Genomic DNA, 23,525 nt, shown 5'->3' with positions numbered 1-23,525 from the left:
CATTCCTATGTCCTGTACCGTCAGAGAAGACAAATGTGATGTGCACAAACGCATACATCAGTTCTTTAAGCCTATGCTCAGATGTCGTGGAACACTTTCTGCAAGTGCCTTGGCTCGATGTATTTCCCGCCCGCCCTCTCCACCTCATCCGCAACGAAGACCCAAAAGTTCCTTTCCACCTTCACCACGGCACGCATCAGCACCTCGGCCAGGCCTTCGTCCATCTTCACAGTTTCTTCTTCTTCACCCTTCCTTCTATTCTCATCTTTACCCTTGCTTTTTCTCTTGGCTTTACCCTTCCCCTTCGCCGTGACCTGCTGGACCTCTACATCGTCCTTGCCATGTAACTTGGCAGGTGTTCGAATATTGGCACTGAGCTCAGTAGCGTTTTGGAAGTCTTTGACGCGCTTTTTGCCTGCCTTGCTCGTGCCTTCGTGGCCGCTGCCCGCGTTTCGAAGGTGAGCATAATCACGCGGCTCGAAACCAACCTCTCTGGCAGGTGTTGCGGGTTCGGAAGAACTCAAGATGAAGCGCGAGTACACGGCAGCCTCTGTCCAGGTCGGTGCTTCACTGCTTGACATGCGGCGCTCGTTCAGGTGTGCGGTGATCTCAACCCAGGATTTGCCTTCTGCATGGAACATCTTGATGAGTGTGTTTTCGAAAGCGAGAGTGGTGGAACATTCGGTCATTGAGGTGGAGGAGTCAGGTTGGAGAACGGATATGCTCTGTAAGGCCGAGGCTTTCAGCTCGCGGGCGCGCCTGAAGGCGTCGATGGAGTCTGAAGTGTTCGGAAGCGTCATTTTGGCGGCTTGTGTGACTTGCTGCTATATTGTAGCGCAGTGGTTTGCGATTGTATTTGATGAAGTGGTATTGATGAAAGGTGAGCGTCTGTGCGGGTAAGTTGAGGGGGGAGCGTTGCTGGTGAGTGAGCTTACTTTCTTTGCCAGATGAAGAAGTCGACTTATCTACGAAACTGCTAGCGACCTCGTACCTTCACTAACAAAGATAAAATAATAGTCACGCACAGCTCAACTTCGTCTCCTCAACTTCGGCTGCAATTTCGACAAGTGTTCTGTAAATACCATCAATGGATCGTCCTAGGATCTTTGCAGAGCGATGATCTTAATACCAGGATCCATATCGCACATATGATCGAGCACTGCCTTGTGGTATAAATTGGAAACACCCTCACTACGGAATGACAACCCATAAATGCTAGTACGTGAACGGTAGCAAACAACTCGCAAATCTGATATTCGATGTGTAACTGTCTATCTCGCTTTGAGTCCAACAACGATCTTTAATCTCCATCCAGCGGACTAAACAAACATAGCGTTCTGCGTTACCGGCTGATCACCCACGCCATCCTAGCTTCCGCCTCAATGAGCTTCTTTTCTGTCTCCTGACCTGGTGTCTCAACACGCCTCGTCCATTTCTTCTGTTTCGACCTCTTCAATGGCAATAGCGAGCGCAGCAGCGAAGTAGTCGACCGCGCCGTCGACATAGAAGTGATAGACGCAGTGTCCCTCTCCAACCGCGAGTCCAAGGTCGGTCGATTTGAGCTCGTCATCTTTGATAAACAGTGATCCAAGAAAGGTATCGAGGAGTTCCCATTCGGTGCTTGGTGAGATTGACAGTCCGTTCGAGGGGCGAGATGAAAATCTCCGTCTTGATTCGACTCGACAAACAGGGAGAGGAGAAATCAAACCAACCGCAAGAATCCACGAGGACGATATTGCTCAACCATATAACCTACAGCGCGCATACATGTCACGCCTCCTCACTCGGCCCTACCCGATTCCAACCAAACACCTCAACCACCACACGCCGTCGTCCAAGTGAGTTACTCCGTGATCGGTACGCTTGAGCATGCAGATGCTGTTCAGAAGGGCGCTTCGCTTAGTCGGTCTTGATGGGGTAAGTGAGGGGAGGTGAAGTGGTGAAATGGTGGCTGACGGCTGAGCACCGCCCTTTCCAGACCGGCTGCCAGGTTGCGCTAGCGCGGTCGCGACTGTCTTCCTTCATGCACCCACAGCACATGCACAACGGATATGCTGGCGGTGTTCATGTTGGATGATCCGTGCAATGAGAACAGGAACCGAAACATTGAACCCCTACAAGGTGCTGTGAGACGGAGTGGCTTTCATCTTCTGATTATACGCTGAGAATGGCATGGGTCGTTGCCTAATTGGGTCACCGTTGCTATACTGCGCTTTCACCGGGCGACGCATACGTGAGAGGAGTCGGTCAGGGTACTGACTGGCTTTCATCAGCATGAAATCCAGTCCCTCCATCCTTGAAGACCTTGCTTGTGCAGTGGGGAGTGGGAAAAACACCCCACGCTTGATTTCATCCAGACCTGGAAATCACTCACAGGCTGAAGATGCGTGTCAACAAAGGCCAAAACCAAGTAGAATCTGAGATGATATCGTGTGCGCATTCAATCAACATGCTATCGTGGGAATCGAATATATCCAAGCAACCCAATCTGACGCCGTCCCAAATGCCATTCAAACACTGCGCATTCACCAGTCCAAGCCGCCGGCGCCTCTCTCTCCACCAGCGAGAATCATGCTAGCTTTCCCCTTCTCACCGAGTCCGTTCTCGAGATGGCTAACCTGCATTCCCTTCCTACCCTTGAGCTTCATGCGCTCGAGCTTCTTATCGAGCGCAATAAACGGATCCTCCGTCTCGCTCTTCTTGATCTTGAACTTCTCGGTGCCGAGGACGCTGTCGAGCTCCTCGACGCTGGGCAGCTTGACGTACAGCCAGCCGTCGCCGCGCTCCTCGACGGGGAACGTGGCAATGTTGACCGACTCATCGTTTGCGCAGCGGCCGGCTTGCTCGCCGCTGAGCTCGAAGTTGCGCTTGTGGTTCGGACACGAGACCCAGAGTTTGTTGTTCTTGATGTCGTCGCCGATGAGCCCGTCGCTGAGCACAAAGGCCCGCTTGTGCGGACACATTTGCTGCGTGCAGTAGTACTTGCCGCGCACCTTGAAGATGGCTAGCTGTGTGTCGCCGCGCTTCAGCGCTTTCGAGTCGCCCGTCGGCGCGTCCTTGAGCTCTTCGGCCTTGAGCATCGGCTGCCAGCTCAGCTCGCTCCACTTGTGCCCGCGGAAGTCCTCTGTGATGCTGTCCTTGGGCCAGTAGCTTGGTCGCTCTTGACCGCGCTCCTGGGTGGGTTCAATCGTGTCAATGATGTTCTCGGACGTGTTCGCGAATTGCTGGAACCATGCTTTCTTCTTGGGATCTTTGAGGACTTCGGTCCATTCGCAGAAGAAAGAGCCGACAAGGTCTTCCATCTGCTTCTCCAGGTCTGCGCAGATCCCGAGCTTGTCTTCGAGGATTACCTCTTGAAGGTACTTGATACCTCCTGGCAGGTTCTCCATCCAGCGCGCTGTACGCTGGAGCTTGTCTGCTGTGCGAATGTAGAAGGAGAGGTAGCGGTCGAGGATGGGCACGACATCATCCGGTGGCACGTCCTTGGCAAGAAGCTCCGAGTGACGAGGTTTCGCGCCCCCGTTTCCGCCAACGAAGATGTTGAAGCCCTTTTCTGTCGCGATGAGACCAAAGTCCTTGTTCTGTGCTTCCGCGCATTCGCGTACACAACCTGAAACGCCGCCCTTGATCTTGTGGGGTCCGCGAATGGACTTGTAGCGCTCTTCCAGACGCACCGCCATGCCAACACTGTCACCGATACCGAAACGGCACCATGTAGTTCCCACACACGATTTGACTGTGCGCAGCGATTTGGCGTATGCGTGTCCAGACTCCATACCACCATCGATCAGCTCCTGCCAGATGTCGGGCAGGTCCTGTTTCCGAGCACCAAACATGTCGATACGCTGACCACCGGTGATCTTGGTGTAGAGGTTGTACTTCTTGCCGACTGTACCGATGATGATGAGTTTCTCGGGTGTGATCTCTCCGCCAGAAACCCGTGGCACAACGGAGAAAGTGCCGTTGCGCTGGATGTTTGCCAGGAACCTGTCGTTCGTCTCTTGTAGACCTCGCCTTTCAACATCAAGCAGATGCTTGTTGAACAACGAAGCGATGATAGATCCAATGGCCGGCTTGCACGCCTCGCAACCCGCAGACTCGGGCTCCCGGCCGCACTCCCTCATTACGACGTCGAAATCTTTGAGACCCTTGACGTAGATGATGTTGAACAGATCAGCGCGCGAGTACTCGAAATGTGGACACAAATTGTTCTTGACCTCGTTACCCATCGACGCCATTGTCTTGTTGAAGATAGTCTGCACAAGGGGCATGCAACCACCGCATCCAGTACCAGCCTTTGTGCAAGACTTGACATCGCCGATGGATTTGCAGGTTCCGTCCTTCACCGAGTTGACAACATCGTCTTTCGTCACATTGTGGCAGGAGCAGATTTGTGTGTCGCCAGTCAGATCCGAGCCGTCGTCGTCGCCGCTTTTTGATGCACCGATGATGAGCTCAGCTGGAGGCATCTCCAGTGGTTTTTGGTTCTTGACCATCGGCACCAACTTGATGTAGTCCTTTGTGTCGCCAATCATCATACCTCCGAGCAGGTACTTTCCGTCCATAGTAAACAGATACTTCTTATACACTTGCTGGAACGGGTCTTTGTAGGTGAGCGCCTTGACCGGTGGCGCAGCAGGTCCACTGGTAAGGTTCTTGACCTTATCCACCTCTTTCTTTTCCGGTTTCTGGCGTCCAGGCATGTCCTTCGGCCCATCACGGTCCGCGAAGAAGTCCCCGAAGCTTGCCACTTCAACACCGAGCAGCTTCAGCTTAGTGCTCAAGTCTGGACGCTTGAACTTCCGTGGCGCATGCGCTTTGGCTCGTGTGAGGTTGAAGGCGAGGACATCAGCCATCTCCACTCCAGGTGCGATGAGTCCGAATGTCTGGTTTTCCCAACTCGCGCATTCACCGATGGCGTAGATGCCTGGCGTGGAAGTCGAGAGGTCGGCACCAACGATGATACCGCCGCCGCGATCCGCGCATTTGATGGACGCCTTGCGAGCAAGCTCATCACGAGCCTTGATTCCAATCGCAAAACAGATGCAGGAGCAGTCCATCTCTTCTCCGTCCTCGAACACAACACCGCGTACAGCGTTCTCTTCGGTAGTGAGGATCTTGCCGACCCTCTTGCTTAGCATGACGTCCAGACCCATTGCGCGCACCTGCTCTACAACCATGGACCCTGCATCGCCGTCAAGCTGCCGTGAGAGCACCCATCGGTTCCGCTCGATGAGCTTGACCTGGGCAAAATTCTCAAGATCCATCATGGCGTGTGCAGCTTCGAGACCCAACAAGCCACCGCCAACGACGGCGCCTGCTGTGCCTTTGCGTGTTGCAGAGAACTCGATAAGGCGCTGCAAGTCATCGATTGTGCGGTAGACAAACACACCTTCTGCATCATGACCGGGTGTGTGTCGAGGGAGCAGGGCATCAGAGCCGGTTGCGAGAACGAGGAGGTCGTATGATACCGTCTCACCAGATGATGTCTTGACGGATTTGTTCGCAGAGTCGATTTCGGTAACGAGAGTGTTGAGATGGTAGTTCAAGGAGCCTTCAGGCATGGACGAGTACCACTCCTTTGGATTCAAATACAGGTTCTCGACCTGTCTGTGTTGGAAGAAACTCGTTAATCCTACGCGGTTGTACGCCAGATGTGGCTCTTCGCCTATGACTACGATGTCGTACTCCCTCCGCTTCACATCGTACTTCATGAGTTTCTCGCTATCATCGCGTCAGCACGTCCAGCTCGGATGCAATCCCCAAGTTGCAGTACTCACATGAACGCGATGCCCACCATACCCAACCCCACGACCACAACCTTTTTCCTCTCTTGCGGCGGTGTATCGTTGATCTCGCCCTTCTCTTCGAGCTCTGCTACCTTCTCGGGCAGCTTATTCGCCTCAGGGTCGTTCCACTCGCTATTTGAGATGTTGCCATCTTTGGAGCCCCAGGTGCCATGAACGGGCGAATCTGATTCCGAGTGTGATGTCCCGGACTTGGGATCAAGCCCTTGTGTGATGATTGCAGCTGGTTCTGTGTCCGCCATCTTGGCTGATTGTTGTGTGAAGCTCTCCCGAGCTGGGACGGTTTTGTTCGCAAGGACTAGGGTGTTGATGTGGTTCCGCAAGACATGGGATATGTTTGCGACTCAGGTATGCTTGGAAGGTGAAAAGGGTATAGGATAGAGGACGAGAGAATATAGAGAGCAAGAAACGATGAACTAGGAAAACGTAGGGAGATACCCTCGAACCAGGAACCCAAGCGTAGCACACTTGTGTAAAAGCAACACCATGATAGGCCACACACACCCTCTGATACCTCAGCGCAAGACAACTCCGTGGCACGACATCCCCCGTAGACCCCCCTCTAGCAAGCGTCAACAACGCGAACTCCCGCGCCCGCCATAGCCAAACCCTCGATTAGCACCGCGAACGTCTCTGACCACAATGCCCATCTACCAATCAGCCGCATATCCAACGTACCCCGCGGCGCGTGTCGGAAATGCATGTAGCGACTCAGCAAAGCGGGTTGATCGCCATTCTCTAGCCCCTCCGTCCCAGCAGGCCCAGAAGGCCATCGTCAGAGGCGTGATACCAGGATCGCAGTGGCCGAATCAGCAACTTGACAATTCAATCATCCAACGGTCGCGAACTTCCACGGAGACGCAGTGTTAAAGGTGCGCTGCTAGTGGAGCGCGCACGGACGCGTCGGCTGATAAGGACGCGAGGTTTCGGTGGAGCCAAGAAGCGTGGGCCGTCTCCATGTCCTGATAAGGACGTGCTGGCGGAGATGCGCTTCAGGCATGGCGAGACTCCGGGGTGTGTCATTGTGCAGATCAGTGTGGCGTTGCTTGCGGCATCGAGATGCGTACTGCTGGAGCTGGGGGCGATCGAGAGAGATGCGTGGTTGGTGTGGCGAGGTCGTGCTGTTGGGACCCTGGAAAGATAACAACCAAACGTGCTAGCCTGTTTGGCGCGGTAGTTGAAGACTTGACGACGGTCGCATTGCATTCATTGAAAATAGAGGGCGTGTTCTACAGGGAACAGAGCGAGGATTTTTTGGGTGCGGGGAGACTTGAGTAAATATTCGTGGTTTGGATGTAGAGAAGTAGAACAGCGAAATGTGCCTCATGATGTTACCACAAACGCCTTTCCGATGTATGCCCAACCTATACCTCCTGATGAATGACCTAAACGCCTGCCATCCTAAACCCTATACCCTTTCCAATTCAACAAACACATCTTTAAAAGAACAACAAATCTTCCTCGGCCCATCCAGCGCCCAGTAGCCAGCTCTTGACGCTCTTCTCAAGCGGCTCTGGTCCACACACCAGTACCATAGTATCGCCTGGCTCCGTCTGCTGGCAGTGCTGCTCCAGCAACGGCGCCGCGATCCTTCCTCTCAGACCCTGCCAGTCGTCCGATCCTTGTGTGAGTGTGTACAGAATCTCGCACCTATCCTCGTTGTCCTTGGCAAAAGCATCCAGATCCTCCTTGCAAAGTATGTCCTCAATCAGCCTGTTCCCGTTGAGCAGTGTGCAGTTGGTAGCATCGGCCTTATCCTGCATGATGGCCCTCAGGACTTGGAAGATGGGCGTGATTCCGCTGCCGCCGCAGATCATTATGAACTTGTTGACGTTCCGCTCGTGACCGTTTACGGCGCAGAGTCCTTTGCCAAGGTACTCGAATTTTCCGATAGGGCCTTTCATGTCAACCCAGTGCCCTGTCGGGATCGCGTCGAGTGCTTTCGTCATCTTGCCGCCGACTTTCTCGGGCGTGTCGGCGTACACCTTGATTAGGATGTCGACGTGGCCGAGCATGCTGGTCTCGGAGATGGGCGTGTAGGAGCGGATGATGGCCTCTCTTGTCACGGGATCGCGCAGGCGGATCATCAGGTGCTGGCCTGTGGGGAGACCGAGGGCTTGAGTTTCGTGGTCGAGCTTGAAGGTAAAAATTCGTGTGTCCCATGACACCATTTTCTTGGAATGCAGCAGAACCTTGTGCCAGACACGGGAGTCGAGGAAGACAGGACGCGGCTCGTTGGATTCAAGCGTGGGTTCGCCTGACTCGAGGGTCTCGCGCGATGCTTCGTCGAGAGTGCCAATGTGATAGTCTGGCATCATAGCTTTGGCAGTCTCGCTGTGGATCGCCATAAACTCGTCTGTAGCATCGAGAGCGGCTGCGCTGATGATGCTTTGAGCTCCACCTGGGTGGCCTTCGAGGAAAGCGGTGCCGTCGTAGACTTCGCCGTTGACTACAAACCAAGGACTGTCTGCTTTGTCGTGTTGCTTCAATTCCTCCAGGTCGACGACTTTGTCAACACCGTCTTTCGTCATCTTGATCTCCTTGACTTCTTCGATTGCGGCGGATTCTGGTTCTTCGCCAGCCATCATCTCACCCCAGTGACCATTCGTCAAGTTGCCACCTGACTTTTTCACGCGCTCCATCCATCCGCCAGGCATGAGCGCAGGTTGTGTGGGGTGCTCGAAGCGAAGCGTACCGTGCTCATTATGGACGACGATGCGGAACCAAGGGTTGTTCATCATACCGAGGACGCTCCAGTACATGTCGCGAGGCATGATGCACATGGCTTCGTCCATGGCTCTGACAAGTATGTCGCTGGTGTCCTTCAATTCGCTAATAGCAATGTCGAGATTCCAGAAACACCAGCAGAATGACGTCTCTCGCCAATCCATGTCGAGGCGCCCCCCGAAAAGATTTTTATCCTCGTATGCACGGTATCGATCCTCTGCGTAATCGATGTTGGCGAGACGCCATGTCTTGCCCTTGTCGAGAGAAACTTCACAGCGGGTGATGCGACGTCCTCCGCCACTGTAGGCGTAGCCTCGGACGTTGTATGTGATTGGAGCAGACGCAATGCTGAGCTTCTCCTCGTGTGCAGGGAAGGCGATCGCTGCGTTAGGAGAAAGGTCGTAAATGGCGTAGCGCTCGTCCATCCACCATTTCGGGTTTTTAGCTGATTCATCTGGGTCTACCATGGTAGGCAGCACTCTGTTGTCGTAGATGTGGTACCAGTTATCGCTAGGCTCGGCTGTCACGATGAGTCGTTTCAGCCATTTGACACTTCTTCCGCCAATCTGCCCTGGAATGACTGCTCGCAGTGGCTTTCCATGATCTGGTGTTAAAGCGTCACCGTTCATCTTGTGGGCAAGCATAATGCCTCTGTTGGGATCCATAACCCAGTTCAGTTTCACGGACGTACCATAGTACCCGTTGGGCTATGTTTGGTTAGCCTTCATGTCGTTATCGACCACGGGCGACTCACAAGCTTGTCTGCTCCCTCCATACACACATACTTGGCCTTCCGAAGAGGCTTCGCACGTTCAATGACATCTCTCATGACAACACCTGTGAAGAGTGCCGTAGACACACCAGCTGGACCCCACGAAAATCCCTTGCTCTTTCGTACGACATTCTGTTCCTTTCGCCTGTTTCCTGCACAGACTAGGGTGATGGGGTATGTCACGTTCTGGTATTCTTGAAGTAGATCTCGCAATGTAATTTTCAGCGGGTTTTGTACAAGACTGCACATATGTTAGATTCTGTTTAGGACATTGCTGATTTGACATACCCTTCTACCGAGAATTCCCAGTCCAAGCATTCCTCGTCCTGGACTTCGGGTACCGCACCGTGGTTTCGCACGTAGAAAAGGTCAGGACTCGTCAAGAAGCCTTCATTGTATAGGTCACTAAGAGGTGCTTCAACGTTGAATGGATGCACGCCAGTAAGTCGGATAAGCCTGGGGTCTCTTGGGACGTGTGCGTCAGGTGTTGGCTTATCGACGTCTAAGACCTGCTGCGGGTGTGAGGGTGGAGGTAGTGGTACGTCAAGTTCTGTCGGTGCTGTTGAAGTCGTCGACTTGCTCTCATCACTATCGAAGTCTGTCTCTGGAGGGGAAGGCGGTAGTTGCACGGGCACGGACGCCGCTTGAGCTTTTGGTTGGACTTCTGTTGGGGGAAGAAGAGGAACCCCTGCTTTTTGCGCTGCTTCGCTCATGGTGTGTGATGGGAATTAAAGAAAAAAGAGGGGTATATGGCGAAAATCAAGCACAAAGGATGCAGTGAGAGTATCGTGCTCGTAAGCAGGTTGTCCGACCAGATGCTTGTGAGACAACACTGATATTCCAAGGAACCGAAAAGGAAGACGGCAATAGAAGACCCACGTCGAATGGAATTGAGGCCAATGTAGCAAGATAGCGCTGGACCAAAATCACAAAAGACCAATAGTCTAGTCAATCGTCCCACCACAGACACACCCGTGCTCGTCATGTTCTTACATTTCTCCTGTAGCAATCGAGATCGCGGAGAAGCCACAACAAGTTTCGATCTCGTAGAGACCTGCAGGCCGCGGCAACAAATTGAATTGTCAAATCCCGCATGCCGTCATCAGGTCAGATAGCCAGACCTGGAGAAATGCAATGCTGTGCGCTGATCTGTGGTTGATATGCATCCTTATCTTTGGGACCGTTTCAGGCCTAGTGCCCGAAATGTGTGGCGAGCAGCCCTAACTATCATACATGCGGCTAAGCAGCGTTCCTGGCGCCTCAACTCCGTGCCCATGTGGGGGTCTAGCTTCCGACAGAAGGTCTCCAGACATGCAGCGGAGATACTTGAACTGCACGTCTCCCTTCACCGAGTGTCGGACGAAAGAGACAGATTTGCGAAACCCCCTCACGGCACTTTGATAATCCGCGGTTGCACGTCTTAGCGCTCAACATGCGAAGCGGTTGTGCGACCGTCGTCTCATAGCAGATCTTCGTGGACTGGTGCACGAACAGAGAGTCCCATGTGAATTGATCATGGCGAACGAGAACCATTCAGACCGCTACAATGCCAGCCTTTATGCATTTTCAATGCGTCAAAGAGTAGCATCCAAGGTCAAACTCGGTCGAGCGATAGCATGTCAAAAGTTCAGTGGGACGGTGTGGTCTCCGTTAAGATGAAGTTGCGCTGAGCACTGGTTCTCCGCGGGCGTTCGCGGACACCAACGAACAAGCGTCGGCCACAAGGAGCGGCAATCACGTCCTGACAGACCCCAACGCACTGAGCGTATCGCGACACCAGACAGAAGACGAATATACGCACACTTCGCCTAGATTTGAGTTCGGTCTGATGGCGAGGACAGCTTCCTAGGAGCGAAGAACAGCAGGGCATTGTCTGTTCATTGGCCCACAGGTAATATCTGGACTGAACCAGAGAAGTGCCTTCTTTTCGGACACGCTCGTCAAGCAAAGAGATGATGGCGTCGTGATCAGCAGCTGCTTGCACAATCGCCTTCGCATCGTATGTATGGGTTGAGGTCTTGTGAGGCGGCTGACTGCAGATAGGTTGCAACTCGAAGCAGCTTGATTGCAGTCGTTGGCCGTGCTGCGAATCGGCGAGCTTACGATGTGATACAATTCTTCAACCGACTCTCAGCTTGGGAACTAAAGCATGTAACCTCGAATGAGCTCCGAGGATGACTACACACTGCTTCAGATGTGTGAAAGAGGTCCTACACGGACCTGACCCTGAAGCTTCTCTTGCAGCGTTTGAGCGCGCACCTTGGTTCGAGTCTCAACGCGCTGCTTCGAAGAAGCTCTGGCGTATCGCCCTCTCACCCCGTGCTTGATTCTTGTGATCATGTCGCCTGCTTTACCTTTGGTAAGATCATGCGGCTTCAGCTGGTCCTCTTTGGGTCGTGTCTTGTTTAGGAAGTCAACTTGGGCTTGTGATGCAGGACTCCTACGCCATGGCATATTTTTTGCAATCCAGATATGCTCAAAGACGTCCTTGGCGTATGTGTCGGCAGCATGGACGACATGTTCGAAAGATTCGCCTTCAGCGATCACTCGGGGAGCAGCATAGGGGCTCTTTATCGTCTCACTTCGAGGCAACCTCCGGTAGTATTTGGCTTTGAAGCAACCTTCCGCCGTACCAGAGGGCTCGATCATGATGTAGTTGCCGCTGTTGGTGGTGAGTACGAAGTTGCCTTCGCCAGCACCAACCCAAGCATATTGACTGAGTCTGCGAATGTACTGGTCGCTAGACGTGTCTGCGATGAGGTCATGGACAGAGTCGTAGTCGGTGAAGGTGATGGTACCGGGCATCTTGCTTGAAAGAGTCCGTTGCTTCAGTGCGGTGGTTTCCTGCTGGTGCTGCTTCTCAGTCTCCTTTCTCTCCTTTTTCTCTTTTAATTCAGCCATACGCTTCGTGTCTGCTTCATCTACTATCTCACCAGGATCGAGACCGAACAGCGTCGGCGTGGACACGACGCCAGTACTTAGTGCAGCAACCATGTCGATGATGTGACAATTCTCTTTGCCCTTGTGCAAACGCATGCCTCGTCCGATCATCTGTACAAGCAGGTTGCGCGATTTTGTCGGGCGCGCGAGAAGCACACAATCGATGTTTGGAATGTCAGTGCCCTCGGTGAAGACTCCACAGTTGAGAAGCACGGGGAAGTCTCCATTTCGGAAGGCGTCTATTCTGGCGCTGCGGATTTTGGGCGGTGTGTCGCCGGTCACGAATTGCGCATCGATGCCATACTCCCGGAACTTGTGAGTTAGGTTTGTGACGTGACTCAAGTCAACGCAGAAGATGAGCGTTGAGCAGCGAGCTTTCGCCTTCGCTGACCAGGTTTTGACAACAAGCTCGTTGGTCTCTGTTGTATTTATGACTTTGGACAGAGCTGCTGCTTGAAAATCGCCATTCGCGTTCGAGCCCACTCTGGTCAGGTCAGCCTTGGTCTCGACTGTAGTGAAGACGACATCGGAAAGCCAATTCTCTTCGATCATGTCCACATAGTCGCTGTTCGCGTAAGCAGGGTCTCCTGGCAAGAGGCGTGTGATGGACGCACCGATGGTAAACGATGTGGTCGATGACAGCACCCAGCTTTCTGCCGTCGAAACGAGAGAAGGTTGCAGACACGCCGACGAGAGCGGGCACATTGCCTCTGCTCCAGTCCGAGGCATGGCGCAGACCAAAGTGCTCCAAGACATCGAGGTAGGTTGGACTGACGATGTGATGTGCCTCGTCGACAAGCACCAGTTTGTAGCGTGATGGATCAAACTTGCGCAACCTGTCGCCAGAGGTGATGCTCTGTATCGAGGCAATGGTTATGTCTGCTGCACCGGAAGCGCAGTTGCTGCCCATCTCGATGTCGACATGCTTGTCAGGGTAGGCGAGGGTGCAGTGACGTGCAGCTTGCTCTACCAGCTCGCGTCGGTGGGCGAGGATGAGGGTTTGGCTGGCATCGTCGACGGCAGGTATGCGGTCGATGAGGTGGGTGAAGATGACGGTCTTGCCGGACCCTGTGGCCAGGGAGATACCGAGGCGCTTATGGCCCGCATGCAGGTAGGAGAGGACGGCCTGGATGCATTCTTCCTGGTACTCGCGCAGTTGTATCTTGGGAGGCGCGACAGTAATTGGTGGTGATGGTGGTGGTGGTGGTGGTGAAGGTGGTGAAGGTGGTGAAGGTGATGAAGGTGATGAAGGTGGTGAAGGTGATGAAGGTGGTGAAGGTGGTGAAGGTGATGAAGGTGGTGAAGGTGATGAAGGTGATGAAGGTGGTGAAGGTGATGAAGGTGGTGAAGGTGATGAAGGTGGTGAAGGTGATGAAGGTGGTGAAGGTGATGAAGGTGGTGAAGGTGATGAAGGTGGTGAAGGTGATGAAGGTGGTGAAGGTGGTGGCGGTGGTGAAGGTGATGAAGGTGGTGAAGGTGATGAAGGTGGTGAAGGTGATGAAGGTGGTGAAGGTGATGAAGGTGATGAAGGTGATGAAGGTGGTGAAGGTGATGAAGGTGGTGAAGGTGATGAAGGTGGTGAAGGTGATGAAGGTGGTGAAGGTGATGAAGGTGGTGAAGGTGGTGGCGGTGGTGATGGAGGAAGGGGAGCGGCAACAGCAAGTGGTGCACGTGTTCTTGACGCGTGTCTGATGGGTGTGTGAACAGACGCAAGGCTCGGCTGCCTGCAGAGTGTCAGCGCGCGACCGACACGGCGAAACATGGAGTTGTGCAGCAAAGGAGCGAACCACGGTCGCCATGCTGCCTGTTCGACGCGCTCCATGACGCCACCCGCCGAGGCATGTCCAGTCTCCAGTCCAGGCCAGGGTCCACGGCCCCACCAAAACTTCGGTTTGTGCCTGTGCCGAGCCTGTGCCTGTGCCTGCTGCGTCCCTTCACCACCGAGACCATGGCTGTCTTCATCTTCACCACGCAAACGCTGCCCCACTCGGACGTGCTCCCGGCTGCCGTGTTCCCCGGCGAGCACACGACCTCGACCTCTACCCCCACCACCACCCAGCAGCCACGATGAGCTCAGCAGACGAGTCGTCCCACCCGCGTTCCAGCGACAACGAGACACCACCGGACTCTCGTGCGTCATCGCGCGGACCGTCGAGATCGCACACTCCAGCGACCCCGCGCAAGCGACGCCGAACCGAGTCGGTCGAACGTTCGCGTGTGCGCAAATACCCCCTCGAGGGCAAGTACAACGACGCCTACCGCGTGCTCTTCAACGAGCATGTGAGCCGTGCAGCGGCCCGCTTCGAGCCCGCCGAGGGCGTGCAGCACTACAGCACACAGTACGGCGCCTCCGTCTGGTCCGCCCAGGAGCAGGCCACCCTGTTTGCAGCCCTCGAGCGACTCGGCCGCGACGACGTCCCGGGCGTGGCACGCGCCATTGGCACCAAGAGCCCCACCGAGACACGCGAGCTGCTGCTCCTGCTCGGTGATGCGGCCACCAAGCAACAGAACCTCGGCCTCACCATGCGCGACGTTCCTGCAGCAATCGAGCTCGGCCACGCGTGCGCAGAAGAGCTCGACGTGGTGGCTGACGCACTGGCCTGGTACCAGGAACAGTTCGAAGTGGCGCAGGAGCAGGAGCGCTACGGACACTACTGGCTCATCACGCCCGCCCTCGCCCAGGACATCGAGGCCGCCATCAACCGCCCTTCTCGCGCTGCTTCGACTCGTCCAACAACGCCAGCTGAGCCTGGCACTCCGCGCGCAGGGCCGGGCATTGCAGGGTATGCTCACCTGACACCCCGGCCGACGAGCGATACACACGCTAACCCACCCGCAGCTCCTGCGTGCGTTGCAAGCTTCACAAGATACGCTGCGACCGAAATGTACCCTGCGGCAATTGTGCACACGTGAAGAAGAAAGTCGTCTGCCAGTACAAGTCTCTCCACCAAGACACCCGCCACATAGACCTGACCCCCCAGACACCAAACGTAGAGGGAGCGCAAGAGCAACCCGCTGAGCTGGCCGTCTCCACAGCTCCACCGATAGTACACGCCATCCCACAAGCCGCCTTGCTGCATGCTGAAAACATGCTCTCACTGTCCAAGATCTTGTTCATGAACCGCTCTGCCGACATACCCTCGCCGTGGCCCCATTGGTCTGCGTATGCCTCCGAGCAAGTCCCAGAGCCCTCAATACTGCGCACAGCCTTCAACGACTTCCACACCCTCGCCGTCTCGGTGACGAAACGCCTGATGCAGGCTGCCATCATGCAAGCCACCTCGCGTCTTCGCTCCCAACGTCGTCGCACCAAAAAAGGCGTGATGCCACTCGTAAAGACACGAGACGTGCTGTCAGCGATTGATGTACTTGGCCTGAAGAGGAACGCACGTTCGCGGTGGACCGGTGTTGCCAGGCGCTGCAACGTGCGAGTGTTTGATGAGCAACGGACTACGAGGTTCAAGATCAAGCAACGTGAAATCTCGTGGGAACAAGCCGAGCAAATCCTTGGGCTGTACGACGCCGTGGCTGCACCACCTGCTAATGATGCACATGCTTCTGGTCCCGCTACAGACACGGACGGTGACGAGGCCTTCAGACAACGAGCTGCTCGCAGTGGAACTCCATTACCCATGGAACACCTCTCGCTCTCCAATCCAGACACCGAGCTTGAGACCGATGATGTTGGATCAGAATATGATTCTGCTCCCTCTGACGAAATGAAAGACGACTTTACAGAACATGTACAACACCCGAATTTGGTTACGACAGATGGGAACATGAGCATCGCACCTGGAGAAGCAGACCAAAACCATATACAAGACTTTCGGTCGCTTGAGCATTTTGACCAGGAAGCCAGTCGGCAAGAGGAAGAGGCGCTTTGCAATCTCCTTGGCCTCTCTACTTACATAAACAGGAAATCGCCGGTCGGGGACGCGTCCGAGGACGAAAGTGTTTCTGATCAGGGAAACATCACTACGAGCGCCGATGACTGGCGCAAATGGACCGAGTACCAGGCTACATGGGCAGAGTTCCACACTCCAGTCCCATCTGCCAGATTTGTTGCCAACCGTAAGCCACGCAAAGCATCTCCTAACATCCGTCCAAGGCGGTTGGGCAATGCTGGTGACGCATCTGCAGGAGATTCTGATGCATCTTCGACCTCCTCCCAAGTTGCACAACGGCCGAGGCAAAGAATGACAGGAGTGGTGGAATTGCGCACCCGCGACCCGAGAGCCTATGCAGCTATGCAAAGCACTGCCTTTGGTATTCCCGACGACGCTTCAAGGTCTGACCCATCTGGCACTGATGACAATCTAGATGCAGACGTGCCGGCGCAGTCGGTTGAGAACACAGAGATTGCGCAAAACCCTAATCTTTCTGATGCCATGGATTGGGAGACATGAACATGTCTCCTCAACTATGAGATTCACCAATCCGAAGTTCGGTCTTTGACGCGACAGCTGCCAATGTTGTTGTTGACGTCGTCCCGCTATCTACCTGCCTAATGAGGTAACGACCTACCTTGTCCACATTACAAACCCACGATACAACCCGGTAGACTACAGGTGCCGAGCCGCGGAGGTTTTCTAGCGAACGAACACCCCAGATAAAAGTGCGTCAGTCTAACTGGGAGAGGAAGTTCACTACACAATTTTGTCGGTGACGCATGTCCGCCATCCACCGTTCCCGTCTTGACATCCTGCTACCGTCGTTACGTATCTTGATAAAGGTAGCTGAGCATGGTCTTGTTCATTCTGTAAGCTCTCGTTTGTCCAACACACATCATGCATTTCTCTACAGCTGTTTTGAGCACCATCCTTGCGACGGCATGCGCTCATGATGTCCACGAACGTGATTTGCCGCCGCCAGTCGCTGTCAATGACATGAGCTACACCAGCTGTGCGAACGCAGCATGGCCTCCGTCTACCGTCGGCACTGAGCTTGTGCCACAGAAGCCTGACGACGATCTCAAGGCGATGCTAGACGAGCTCAGCCCTGAGAACATTGAGAACACCATCACCAAGTTGGTGTCCTTTGGCACCCGCCACACTCTCAGTACACAAAACAGCACCACACGCGGCATCGGTGCAGCAAGAGACTGGATCGCATCAGAGATGAGAAAGTACGCCAACGAAAGCTCAGGTCGCATGACCGTCACGGTCCCCAGCTACACCCAAGGCGTAGCCTCCCGGATCCCCTTCCCTGTCAAGATCTCCAACATCCTAGCAACAATCAAAGGCAGTGAAACTCCTGACAAAGTGTACATCATGACTGGCCACTACGACAGCCGCGTCACCGACGTCCTGAACTACGAAGCCGACGCCCCCGGCGCCAACGATGACGCATCAGGCGTAGCCATTGCCATGGAACTCGCGCGCATCCTTGCTACCCGTCAGCCACGTTCGACCATCATCCTCGGTGCCGTTGCTGGCGAGGAGCAGAACCTCTACGGCAGCACTTTCTTCGCCAACACGCTTCGCAATGCGTCTGTTAACGTTGAGGGCATGTTGAACTGTGACATTGTTGGTTCATCAACCGGTGATCGCGGACAGAAAGATCCCTTCACAATTCGCGCCTTTGCACAAGGCCCTCCAAGCTATGAAAACGCAACAGTTGCAGCCCGCCGCCTGCAAATCGGTGGCGAGAACGACAGCCCAGCGCGTGAGCTGGCGCGCTTCTCTGCTGAAGTAGCCGCCAACTCAGCAACGGGCATGAACGTTGCCATCATCTACCGATTAGACCGCTTCCTGCGCGGAGGCGACCATTCGCCCTTCCTTGCAGCAGGATACCCTGCGATTCGATACACCGAGCCGAATGAGAACTTTGCGCACCAGCACCAGGACGTGCGCACCGAGAACGGCACTGTGTACGGAGACTTGATTGAATTCGTCGACTTCGACTTCACTGCACGCGTTGGCAAGGTAAATTTGGCTACGCTATGGAGCATGAGCGAGGCACCGGGTTGGCCACGCAACCTCACTGTGGATACTACTGTGCTCGACAACGACACCAGGCTCAAGTGGATTGTGAGTGACGATCCAAACGTAAAGTCGTATGAGGTCGTATGGAGGCCGGTCATTGCGCCGTTGTGGACGCACATGTTGGACGTTGGGAAGGTGGGAAGCATCGTTCTCCCGCTCAGCAAGGACAACGTGATCTTCGGCGTCCGCGCTGTGGGTAAGAACGGGTACAAAAGCCCTGCCACATACCCTTTCCCCGGGTGAGGGCATGATCCAAGTCAAACGTACCGCACACCCCTGTCATTCTTCCAAGCAAAAAAAAATTCTCTCATGAACAAACAATCTGCTCGTTCATCTATTTCAATTCTCAAACAGCCTTTGTCCCCTTCAAGACCTCAAGATGCAACGGATTGATCCCCTTTCCCTTCATTCCCGCTTCCTCCCACCCCTGCACCAACATCTCGCACCTCCCCCATCCCCACTCCAAATCCCGCTCCACACGCTCCACACTCCTCTCTACCCACCCCTCGCGCTCATCCGCCACCATGACCCTCTCCTCCCCGCAACCAGTGTACTTGTATTCCGCCCACGGCTGCTCTCCATTCGCAAACGCAATCCACAGCTGCGCGTGCCGCGTGGAGATGTCCTTGAGTCGTTGGGACGGGAAGCGGAACTGGTGCGCTTTGAAGACGAAATACACATCTACCCAGTGGTGCGGTTGCTGGTAGAGAGCGTTGTTTGGGAAGGGGTTGCGGACGTCGAAGAGGTAGCGGTAGATGCGCTTGCTGGTCTGGGTGCTGAGGTGGCGGGCTAGCATGTGGGTTGGTGCTGCGGGGTGTTAGTCGGTGTGGACGACTCAGTTGCTTGGGGTGATGCGATAGTAGAGGAGTCGGGGGGGGATGTACCGTCGAAGAGCGCGTCGCCGACCCAGCGGAGCATGCTTGTCAGGAAGAGATTCTGGTCCATCGAGGCCGTGATGCCATATGCGCGGCTTATGGTCGACGCTGCGGGAGCGCCGAGTTGGGCTTCGATGCTGGAGAGGAAGGCGGAGGGGGTGATGGAAGCGTAGCGGGTTGCCGTCATGGTGCCCTATCTGCGTGAGAGATGTCGCTTTCATCAAGTGAAGATGGGAGTGCAGGGCTTACCTCGAAGCTAGTCGTCCCCAGAACGATAGCATCAACCCACTCGCACTTCCCAATGAGCTCCGGAATTCTGTCCCAAGTAACCGTCTCCGCGTCCTCGCCAAACCACGCTCGATCTCGCACAGAGAGCAACATGGAGCCATCCTCTGTGAGCGCCGACGTCGCAGCAACAAGCTGCTCTACATCTACCCCCCTCAGCCTCTCCAACCCAGCCTCCCCTTCCTCGTGAATACCGAGAATCTCCAACAGCGCCTCGTACTGCCCCTCCGCCTCTCCAACCCCCACCGGCGCCGTCACGGGCCCAATCACCCCAGACATGACCACCGCCCTGCGAAACAGCGGGCCCAGCTCCGGCGGCTCAGACAGCAAATGCGCACAAATCGACACCGCGCCCGCCGACTCGCCAAACACCGTCACCGCCTCCCTGTCCCCTCCAAACCCGCCGACGAACCTCTGAACCCACACGAGCGCATTCCGCTGGTCGTTGAGCGCTAGATTCGCGCCGCCGCGCTCAGGGACGTGCAGATACCCCAGCGCGCCGAGCCGGTACTGGATAGCGACGCCGACGACGGGGCGGGCATCGAGAAGCGACTGCTCGACCAACAGCGCGGTGTTGTGCTGCTCGTCGATAGCGCCGAGGACGAAGCCGCCGCCGTGAATGTAGAGCAGGACGGGTAAGCGAGCGCGCGGCGGGTGCTGGAGAGCCACGAGCGGTACATTGACGTGGAGAACGAGGCAATGAAATTCGTCCGATGGCGGGGGCGAGCCCTCGTTCACAAACCGCCCCCCGTCTGCTGCGCGATCCGGGAATGTCTGTGGGCAGGCGAAGCTGCACGGGTGCGGGAGACGGAAGTCAGTGCATCTGTCTGTGCATCTGGGTTGGGAGGGGTTACGTACCCGTGCTCTGTGAACCGTCTGTTTGTATGTCCGAGGTCGTTGAGAGGAATCGACTGTTTGAAACGTGCTGGGATCGTGGCGTATGGAATCGCTCGGAACTGGACGACGTTGTCTGGTGTTATCAACCCCGTCATTTCACCAAGCTCTGCATGCTGGAATGTAAAGGCTTTTGGCTGTGCAACATGCGACGCCATTTTCTACCACTTTGACCAGATTACTTGCGTTTCGTTGGTTTTTTTGTTCAACGCCGATGCAGGATTGACATTTGTGGTGGCAAGGAAGTGTGTGATATAGTAGGCTAGGTATTCTCCTCGTCAGCAGAGTTCACTGTTTAAAGGGCGTCCGATACCAAAGGGCGGCAATGTCAGATATGTTTACAGCTGTCTGACGTTGGAAACTAGGCCCGAGATCCCGTTTAGCCGGATGTGATCTCTCAGACGTACGAGAGCTGTTCTCGAAGTGGCAATGGGAATTCGCTAGACGTTCTCGTTATTGATACTAGGTGTTTTGGAAGTGGTGGGAAGGGCTGATGTGTTCGGAGATACAAGCTGCTGTAATGGATTTTTTCTTGATTGTTTCACTGGCAGACCACATGCGGCATCTTGTCAATATCAATCTTATGTATGCCAGCTGATATCGAGATGACATACTGGCTTGCGGTTCGGGGTGGGGATTGCAGTCTACAAGGCGAAGTCTGTCTGGGGAAAGGAAAGCACGTTGTGAGTTGATGGTTCGACACTTAGTTCAAGACATCCTCAACTATCAATACTAACGTCATCAATGAGATATATAGTTACTGGGAAAGAGACCTTTTAGGTCGTTGGTGTATCAAGAAGACTTCGAGCCTGCGCTGTGCCATACACAAATATGATGCCGGACAGAGCGATTTGTCTGCACAGCTGACTTCAACGATGAACTTCAGTGCTACTCGAAGTGTCCGTGTGAGACCGTTGCAACTTACAGTAGTCGTCGGCGTGTCCGAATAAGGCTTTGAGTAACTCAGCGTAGTCAGCGAGGCTGGTGATGGACGCTCGACCAGCTGAGACTCCTCTTTTCGTAGGGCGCCTTCCAGTCACTTTCGAGTGGGCACTTGCGTGGCACTCATCCATGTGATTATCACGTTACTACTTCAGTGGAATCGGTGACAGATCGATCGGCCTGGACGTGCATCTGCACCAGTTATGGTGGCCGATGCCAGCTGAGCCTCTGCATCGGAGGTTTGCTCAAAAGCAGGAAAATCATTGGTAGATACGAGCTTTTTCGTAGCACATGTTATAGTCCGGTGACAATTGAGTGATGCGTGACGTGACTGACCGCTGGTACTTGTGTGTGTTTGATACGCATACGCGTGTTGGCGACAGCCCAAGACTAATGCAAAACATTGTACACCGCTGTCTATCACATATCGCATGATAGCTCGTGTTTTTTTTTACGCAATCTTGTCTGTCTTCATTGAGCCTGTGGGTGGCCTGTTGCACAGAACTAGGTCACTGGCAGATGACAAGCCCAAAATTTCCCTGTTCACCGCCTCGCCTGCTAGGAAGCTATATATTAGTGTTTTTTAACATCTAAGTGAAGCTGGATGGCTTACTATGCGTTTGCGAACGTGGCCCTGAGAATCTTGTTTATGGTCTTCCCTAGCCAGAAGTAACGTCTTTGAGACTGCATCGAATCTCGTTTGTGAGTCCAAAGGTCAGCAATTTCATAGATACTATTCAGTTCTAGGCTATGCAATGACGCTTGTCATGGACAGAGGAGTTCCACAGGAGCCACTCACTGTGGAACGTGTTCATTTGGGACACACTCAAACTTTGGAGTCAAGTACTAGATGATCATCACAACAAAACCGATAAGACATTGTGTCAGAGTGGTACTTACCGGGGATCACGGGTTGCTGTTATCCTTGGCAAATAACATTGTTCTTATGATCAGGAGGCCATGGCAGTGACCTGGCTGGCATGGCTCTGGCCACAAACAAACGTGGGACAAAACTTGGTTTGATCCACCCAGCTTGTAATCTGAAAGTGCACACCGGTTGCAGAGAGCAAACTTTTTGGTGCAACCGACTCAAAAACCCAAGGCGGTGACACCCAAGTTCTCTGCAAAATAGCCCGGCTGATCAGTGAGGAAGCATATAGAATCTGTATGCTGCGAATTTCCATTTTCGGTCTTCTTGTAAGCTTGAGTAAACACAACTTGACGCTTCCAACCCTACCTACCGCATCAGTTTCAAGCTGTCACCATTAAAAGCCTGAGACCTGCCTCTCGCCCCTTTTTCCCGCAAGTACGGAACAAACTGTTGATATCAATCAACTGAAACAATTGTTGGCAAAGGTCACGAGATGCCTTCGTCGCGCTTGTCGGGATACGAGGATTGGAATGATTGGGTGGACGAAATTGACAACGGCGACATTATCAACTACATCACCCACGAGCTGCGAAGTCGTGAGATCTATCTCTCGGAATCAGACATCAGGCAAGGATTGGAAGAATTAAATAGCTTGTCTCTCTCAAGAGCATCGCACCATTTCGGTGATGCTCGCGAAGATCAACTGATGAACATAATGAAGAGGGCGTTAGCAAAGGATCTGGATTCGAACGGAAGCCAAGGCCTGTATCGCAGCCGATCGAGATTTCTGACATTCTGCTTTGTAGCACGTCGCTTGGGCTCAAAGGAGCTCGCTGGGGTCCTGTTGCGATTCTTTGTCAGGGCAGAGAGTAATATCCTCGACGGAGAAAAGTCGTTCCTATTAACCGAGTGGTGTCTCGCACTTCAACAACTAGAGAGCCTTGTTTCTGATGACAGACTGAACGATGCGTTCGGGCGAATTGCAAAGCTTGGTCCTCCACTGTTCGAAGAATGGCGAAGGCCTGGCCCGCACCACTCATGGATCATGGACATGCTCAGGTTCTTCAACGAAATGAACCGCCATGACCATGGCCGCGGCCGAGACCAACTTCAGGTGATCGCTCCTCACGACTTACCTCCGCGAAGGTTGTCGGTACCCCCGTTACGGAGACCATTCACGGTCGACATACCGCCGTACCCACGCACGGTTTACAACACTCCGATGATCTCTCCAAGACACGGGGTGGCTGGGCTCCACCTGCAACAGCAAATGCACGCATTCGAGCTGAACAGACTGAGGCGCGATATGGACGATATACGATATCGTCAATAAAGGCTCTGCGACTGCACATTATCGATGGCAGCGTTCGATCCTTAATGACAGTAGTGAGACGCAGACAGAGGAAGATTTTTTTGACGCTGTTTTGC

The 23,525-nt window shown here is 54.2% G+C and overlaps 9 protein-coding genes across 9 annotated transcripts, besides 3 other annotated features; 3 read left to right on the top strand and 6 right to left on the bottom strand.

Annotated features, from left to right (window-relative positions):
• Positions 1–77: 77 nt before the first annotated feature.
• On the bottom strand, positions 78–800 carry EKO05_0000746 (uncharacterized protein; the record flags this gene model as incomplete). The annotated part of the gene is made up of 1 exon (XM_038944784.1): positions 78–800. The coding sequence occupies one exon, from the start codon at positions 798–800 to the stop codon at positions 78–80; it is 723 nt and encodes a 240-aa protein (XP_038803289.1).
• A 1,725-nt stretch (positions 801–2,525) lies between these two features.
• On the bottom strand, positions 2,526–6,049 carry EKO05_0000745 (Nitrite reductase (NAD(P)H); the record flags this gene model as incomplete). Its single annotated transcript, XM_038936493.1, has 2 exons — positions 2,526–5,724; positions 5,781–6,049. 2 exons carry the CDS (start codon positions 6,047–6,049, stop codon positions 2,526–2,528), a joined length of 3,468 nt encoding a protein of 1,155 aa, XP_038803288.1.
• A 1,197-nt stretch (positions 6,050–7,246) lies between these two features.
• On the bottom strand, positions 7,247–10,019 carry EKO05_0000744 (uncharacterized protein; the record flags this gene model as incomplete). The annotated part of the gene is made up of 3 exons (XM_038936720.1): positions 7,247–9,241; positions 9,289–9,547; positions 9,595–10,019. 3 exons carry the CDS (start codon positions 10,017–10,019, stop codon positions 7,247–7,249), a joined length of 2,679 nt encoding a protein of 892 aa, XP_038803287.1.
• Positions 10,020–11,496: 1,477 nt separating this feature from the next.
• On the bottom strand, positions 11,497–13,156 carry EKO05_0000743 (Putative ATP-dependent helicase IRC3; the record flags this gene model as incomplete). The annotated part of the gene is made up of 2 exons (XM_038936919.2): positions 11,497–12,811; positions 12,861–13,156. 2 exons carry the CDS (start codon positions 13,154–13,156, stop codon positions 11,497–11,499), a joined length of 1,611 nt encoding a protein of 536 aa, XP_038803286.2.
• A 184-nt stretch (positions 13,157–13,340) lies between these two features.
• Positions 13,341–14,045, bottom strand: EKO05_0000742 (uncharacterized protein; the record flags this gene model as incomplete). The annotated part of the gene is made up of 2 exons (XM_059635489.1): positions 13,341–13,970; positions 14,034–14,045. 2 exons carry the CDS (start codon positions 14,043–14,045, stop codon positions 13,341–13,343), a joined length of 642 nt encoding a protein of 213 aa, XP_059491472.1.
• Positions 14,046–14,139: 94 nt separating this feature from the next.
• Positions 14,140–14,174: a tandem repeat.
• Positions 14,175–14,271: 97 nt separating this feature from the next.
• Positions 14,272–14,312: a tandem repeat.
• Position 14,313: 1 nt separating this feature from the next.
• On the top strand, positions 14,314–16,652 carry EKO05_0000741 (uncharacterized protein; the record flags this gene model as incomplete). The annotated part of the gene is made up of 2 exons (XM_038937053.1): positions 14,314–15,029; positions 15,086–16,652. The coding sequence occupies 2 exons, from the start codon at positions 14,314–14,316 to the stop codon at positions 16,650–16,652; spliced, it is 2,283 nt and encodes a 760-aa protein (XP_038803285.1).
• A 381-nt stretch (positions 16,653–17,033) lies between these two features.
• On the top strand, positions 17,034–18,473 carry EKO05_0000740 (uncharacterized protein; the record flags this gene model as incomplete). The annotated part of the gene is made up of 1 exon (XM_038944783.1): positions 17,034–18,473. One exon carries the CDS (start codon positions 17,034–17,036, stop codon positions 18,471–18,473), a length of 1,440 nt encoding a protein of 479 aa, XP_038803284.1.
• Positions 18,474–18,576: 103 nt separating this feature from the next.
• On the bottom strand, positions 18,577–20,442 carry EKO05_0000739 (uncharacterized protein; the record flags this gene model as incomplete). The annotated part of the gene is made up of 4 exons (XM_038936678.1): positions 18,577–19,037; positions 19,115–19,298; positions 19,355–20,180; positions 20,249–20,442. The coding sequence occupies 4 exons, from the start codon at positions 20,440–20,442 to the stop codon at positions 18,577–18,579; spliced, it is 1,665 nt and encodes a 554-aa protein (XP_038803283.1).
• Positions 18,649–18,736: a tandem repeat.
• A 2,148-nt stretch (positions 20,443–22,590) lies between the features above and the next one.
• Positions 22,591–23,430, top strand: EKO05_0000738 (uncharacterized protein; the record flags this gene model as incomplete). The annotated part of the gene is made up of 1 exon (XM_038944782.1): positions 22,591–23,430. The coding sequence occupies one exon, from the start codon at positions 22,591–22,593 to the stop codon at positions 23,428–23,430; it is 840 nt and encodes a 279-aa protein (XP_038803282.1).
• Positions 23,431–23,525: the final 95 nt, after the last annotated feature.

This window comes from Ascochyta rabiei, chromosome 1 (genome assembly GCF_004011695.2).
Source record: "Ascochyta rabiei chromosome 1, complete sequence".
Lineage (NCBI taxonomy): Eukaryota > Fungi > Ascomycota > Dothideomycetes > Pleosporales > Didymellaceae > Ascochyta > Ascochyta rabiei.
The sequence above is the reverse complement of the archived record's forward strand: the minus strand, read 5'-3'. Positions and strand labels throughout refer to the sequence as shown.